This window comes from Micromys minutus, assembly GCF_963924665.1.
Source record: "Micromys minutus genome assembly, chromosome: 24".
Lineage (NCBI taxonomy): Eukaryota > Metazoa > Chordata > Mammalia > Rodentia > Muridae > Micromys > Micromys minutus.
In genome coordinates, this window is record NC_137959.1 from 9,870,595 (window position 1) to 9,876,672 (window position 6,078).

A 6,078-nucleotide genomic window follows, 5' to 3' on the forward strand; every position below is an offset into this window, starting at 1 on the left:
CGGTGCCACCTAGTGGCTAAGAGTGGAACCCCGGGCTGGGGGAGGAGGAGCTCAGCAGGGGGCCGTGCTGAGCGTGTGTGTGTGTGTGTGTGTGTGTGTGTGTGTGTGTGTGTGTGTGTGTGTGTGCGCGCGCGCGCGCGCGCGCGCGTCAGGGCTGTGTCTCAAGCTCCCCTCCCCAAAAGTGACAGTGCCTCAACAAACTTTGGTTTCCTCACCTGTAAAATGACCCGTGATGAAATTCTACCCTGCGGGACGGCTGAGGATTGATTCCTGAGGACGACGTGAGTTAGTGATTGTGGCATGGATGTTCCCTCCTCCTACACAAGGCTAATCATACACTATAGCTAATTTTCACCTTTTTTTTCCTCCACATATCACATAAGAATAGAACCCAGGGCTTCGCGCATGATAGGAAAGCCCTCTCCAGCTGAGTAACACCCCAGCCCCACATTCTATGACTATTAGTGGTCTAAACCCATGACTGGGGGACCATGTCTAGTATTCTGGGAGAGAGATGAAGGCCTTCTGGACCTGTCCATCTGTCCTTCCAACCCTGCTCTCTTGACCTGATGTACATCATTCAGGTCACGTCTTCCTACTGTGTCTCCTGCTTCCTTCCAAGGTTCGCGTCCTGCGCATGCGCTCCTCTAGGATGCTCGGCTCACAGCTTCGGACGGCACTGACACTTCTGGACCAATACGGTGGAAATCCTCACCCGCCGAGGAATGACTGATTGGTCAGCTCTACACCACAGCGTCACCGACGTCCGGCGCTTCTGAGCAGGCGCACAGCTGTTGCAGAGGACTAGAGGTGTGGAATCTGAGCCGGGGATGTAGAAGGAGGAACAGTGGCCAAAACAGAGATGATTAAGGACCCGGGCACCTGTGCAGCCAGGCCTGGAGATCACCTGCAAACAGAGACAGAGGGACAGTCAGCACTGTGGAGTTTGGGCTTAGAGGAATGAGAATAATTAGCACCCACTTCTCCCTGACCGAAAGATGTGGATGCTGAAGACTGAGGCCTGGGTTTCAGCTCTGACTCCCCTCCTGGCTGTGTGGCCTGCAGCAACTTACCCCACCTTCCCACACTCTTGCTTAAAATCTTCCCAATCTAAGGCTTTGAGAGAGTGTAGGACACAGACATACATGCTTACAAAACACCCATAGATTTTATTTACTTGCTTTTTTTAAATTGTTTATTTCAAGGCAGGGTTTCTCTGTGTAGCCCTGGCTGTCCTGAAACTCATTCTGTAGACCAAATGGCTTTGAACTCAGAAATCTGCCTGCCTCTGCCTCTGCCTCTGCCTCCTGAGTATTGGGAGTAACAGCATGGGCCACCTTTGAATTGCCTGACAATTGAATTCTTTTTAAAAAGGAAGAGTAGTTGAGGACACTGAACACCACGCCCTGTTCTTGACATGCAATAGTATTCACATATTCCCAGACAAAATCATCCAGATTAACCTAGAAGGCTGGGTCTAGTGATGCAGACACGTGCATCACAGCAAGTCCAGAGGCCAAGAGAAGGGGATCTCAAGATCAAGGCCCACGTAAGAAACGTACTGAGACCATGAGTCAGAATAAATGGAAAAACAGAGCTGAGGGCAGAGCTCAGGCATCAAGCACTTGCCTAGCATATGTGAGGCTCAGGTTCCATTCCCAGCCCCCCCAAAAAATGAAATTGGGGTGAAGGGCTGGAGGTGGCTCATCAGTTAAGAGCACTGCTTGTTGCTGCAGAAGACTTGGACTCTTCTGATGCTGTGGCCTGAAACCATCCATTACTCCAGCTCTAGGGGATCTGCCACCATCTTCTGGCTTCACATTAGGCACACACCAGGTAACATACAGTAGACGAAACACACATTAAAATATTTTAATTATTTTTTAAAAATCTGGGTGTGGTTGTTCGTACCTGTAATCTAAACATTTGGGAGACTGAAGCAGGAGAATTACCATGAGTTTGAGACCAACCTTGGCTGCACAATCAGCTGTATGCCAGTGTGGGCTATAGTGTGAAACCCTATCTTTTTATCATTTAAATTAATTTGTCACAGGTGTGGGAAGATTGTATGTCAAAGTACCTGTGTGGAAGCCAAAGGACAAACTGTAGGAGTTAGTCCCAGGAGTCAAACTCAAGACTGTCAGGCTTGCTGATAAGTTCCTTTACCTGCTGAACCATTTCTCCACCTTCTGAAATGCTTTCTAAACACACACACACACACACACACACACACACACACACACACACACACACACATCAGCAAGATAACTCAATAAGCAAAGGCACTTACTGCCAAATCTGACAAGCTAAATTCAATTCCTGTGGCCCACCCAGTGAAGGGAAAAAATTCCCACAAGTTATCCTGTGTCCTCCACACTTGGATCATGGAACACCTCTGTGCACACACATACTCACAGACAAGTGTAACCACCTGGTGGTAGCACACACTTTTAATCCAAGCACTTGGGACACAGAGGGTAACACATCCCAGGGTCAGAGGCCAACCAGAACTACAGAGTGAGTTCCAGGTTAAAGAAAGACCTTGTCTGAAAAAATAAAAATAATAATATGGGCCAGAGAGATGGCTTGGCAAACATACACATGCACACATGCTAAGAGAATCCAATTAAGAATGCTAACTGCTCTTCCAGAGGATCCAGGTTCAAATCCCAGCACCCACATGGAAACTCAAACTTTAATTCTAGGATCCGATGCCTTCACACAATCACATATGCAGTCAAAACACCAATGGACATAAAGTATAAATAAATATATTTGGGTCAGGCATGGTGGTACATGCCTTTAATCCCAGCCCTTTGGAGGCAGAGGCAGGTGGATCTCTGTGACTACAAAGGTTCCAGCATAACCAGGGCTGTTACGCAAAGAAACCCTGTCAAAAACAAAAAACAAAAAAAAAAAAAAATTAATTAAAATGTAAGTATAATTAATTTCATTTTTGAGGCAGAATCTTACTCTGTAGCCCTAGCTAGATAAAGATTTGCTGTAGCCAGGCTGACTTGGAATTCCCAGAGAAACATCTGCTTCTCAAGTGCTGGGACTAAAGGTATACATCACTATGCTCAGAATAATAAAGAAAAAAAGAAAAAGAAAAAGAAATTTCTATATTTTGTTTGTTTGTTGTGAGATAGGTTTCATGTAGCCCAGGCAGGCCTCAAACTCATTATTTAGCAGAAGTTGGCCTTGAACTCCTTATTCTTCAGTCACAGCCTCCCATTGTCACATTACACATCCCCACAGCCCTGGGCTCCACTCCCAGCTCAGGAATTTAAAAAGGCGAGCATCCCTGCCCCCCACCCCATGCTGGCCCCTGATAAACCCAGACTTCTCTGTCTTCCCTGTGATGATGAGGGAGGGCAGCACTAATATGTCCCTATTTCCACATGAGGAAACTGAGGCTTGAAGCTGCCTGACACTGTGTAGCTTCAGGGAGGCTGCCGGCCTACTGTCCTGTGCCGGCTGGGGCCGGTGCAGCTCTGGGCTCAGCAGGGAGCTAGACTCCAAGCCAAGTTCCAGTCTACTAGCTCAGCCATTAGTAGGTATCAGAAGCATGTGGAGGGGGCATGGTGATGTGTGTAACCCCAGGATTCTGAAGCTGGGGATTACAAGTTCCAGGTCAGCCTGAACTATTTGGTGAGAACCTATGTTAGAAGGAAAAATTAGATTTAGGGCCAAATAGATCAATCCTGGTCTCCTAAATTTCCAGGTTTGATAGAAAACTACCAAGCCAGGGATTTTGGGGAACCGATGCCCTACTGAGCTTGGGCAGAAGCACTCTGCATGAAGCCATGTTATTACCTGTGGTCAGTGGGCACGAGGGGAGGGCTGGAGAAGGCAAGCTACAGACACCAACAACATAGCAGGATTTGAACTCAGCACAGAATAAGAATTCACCAAGCACTTTTGAAACACTAAGTGATTGCAGATATGAAATTGTTTCTTGTTCAGGATGCTGCATAGCTCATGGGAAGCATGTGCTACTGGATACTCATTCATTCATTCATTCATTCATTCAACAGATGCTCTGTGTCTACTGTATGGCTGTCCCTGTTGTAGGCCTTGGGGACAGGAATATTAGAAGGGGGAAAAAAAAAAACCCAGATAACCTCTGCCCTGAAATGAGGGTGTAGCTGTGGATGTGAGTACTTATCTAAGATGCTTGAGGTCCTGGGTTCCACCTTCAATACCACATACACTGGGCTGATGGTTCGTCAGCCATTCCTGTGACCCCACCACTCAGGAGGTAAAGGCAGGAAGATCAGATGTTTATAGCCAGCCCCAAGCTGCATAAGACTTTAGATAAAAACAACAACGATAGATAAGTAGACAGACAGACTGACTGACTGACTGACAGACAGGCAGACAGACACCTCTGCTCCAAGATGGGTGTGGCGACTCACACCTATGATCCCAGCAGAAAGACCACTGAGTTAGAGAGCAGTCTGTGGTACACAGTCCACAGTCCAATACAAATGCAGGGCTCCATAGCGAAGCCCTGTCTAAACACACACACCACACAAGAAAGCATGCCGTGTGCCAGGAGTGAAGGGGTGAGTGGGAAGAGCTCAAATCAGGGATGTCAAAGAATGTAGACCCTCGTGGGCTCTGGGAACCTGAACTTTTGTTTAGAGGAAGGTTAGCGTCATGAACGTTTGGAGGGGAGCAAGGGAGATGGATCTATCGATACCTCTTCCTGGCTACTACAGAGGAAAGAAAACCAGTGGCTGGAGATGTGGCTCAGCTGGTAGCGCTTGCCTCACAAGCATGAAGCCCTAGGTTCCTTAAACCAGGTGTGGCTGCACATCTGAGGTGAAGTCAGAAATGGAATCTTTTGTTGTTGTTGTTGTTGTTTTCTTTGTTTGTCTTTGGTTTTCCGAGACAAGATTCTCTGTGCCACCCTGGCTGCCCTGGAACTCTTAGACCAGGCTGGGAGAAGTGGAATCTTAAAATAATTTTTAGCTACATAGTTTCAGTCTATGCTACATGAGCCCAGCCTTACGATCACTTCAGTTACAGAGAAGTCAGCCTGGGCTACAGGAACCCATGTCTCAGACCAAGAAAAACAAAGGGAACCACAACCACACAAGTGGAAAACCATTTGCCCCACTTGATAAGGAAGAAACCTAAACTTCATAGGCATTTAGATGGAAGACTGGGGACTCAAGACTTGATTATAAATCTGCCTGACCATATGACCTGTGCCCTGAACACTGCTGAGAGAGCTCCTCATCCCACTACCACAGACCCAGCATCACCACAGACACCACCACAGACTCACCTGAACAAAGGGCAGAGTCTTACAAGTCTCCTGAAGCACTTCCTGTGGTGCCAAGGGCAAAGTCACACCAGCAGCCGCTCTGGGCCCTCCCTGCAGCTCACCTGTCCCCTGCTGTTTGCTTTGCAGGTCTAGGAAGGCCTTCCAGCTACCCAGGGCAGAGATGGGCACCAGGGGATCCAGAGTCCAGCTTTGATTGGTAGCAGCCCAGGACTGAGCCGGGGTAGCTGGGGCCCCAGGACTCCCGGAGCCCATGGGCAGCCAGGCCCCACTGAGCAGACCCAGCAGCGTAGTTAACCGGCCACGGAGCATCACTTGGCTGTGCAGTTGTCTGTCTGTCCGTCTCGGAATGGGCTCAGGGTCCTGCACGGTGGACCCTGCTGTCTAGCATGTGAAGTCTGGGCCCTCGGAGATCTGCTTTTGACTACTGTCCCCTCCTGAGGAGTCTGAGGTGTTTCTGGGAGCTCCCAGCAGGGAAGGAAGGGAAGCTGACCTGGCCAATCCCACAGCTCCTCCCAGCCTGCTGAGAGTCCCAGGGGGGCTGAGCCTGCTCCCTGGTGACCATGAGAATCAAGGAAGGTAGGTCCAGGGAACGGCAACTAAGGGGTCTTTTGAATCCTCAGACCCCCATTCATCCACTTGGTGACATCACACCCTTCGGTGCTGCCCTGCCGTTTCTTGGCTGAGCACCGGCAAGGCCATTAACCACCTTGGGCTTCCTCCTCCTCTTCTGTAATAGGTGCTGGCAACAGCATCAGATGCAGCCTCAGAGGTTGTACTTTGAG

General features: G+C 48.9%; 1 protein-coding gene across 1 annotated transcript; it reads right to left on the reverse strand.

The window, feature by feature from the left end:
* Positions 1-661: 661 nt before the first annotated feature.
* Positions 662-5,605, reverse strand: DAND5 (DAN domain BMP antagonist family member 5; the record flags this gene model as incomplete). Its single annotated transcript, XM_080936955.1, has 2 exons — positions 662-907; positions 5,297-5,605. 2 exons carry the CDS (start codon positions 5,603-5,605, stop codon positions 662-664), a joined length of 555 nt encoding a protein of 184 aa, XP_080793081.1.
* Between the last annotated feature and the right edge of the window lie 473 nt (positions 5,606-6,078).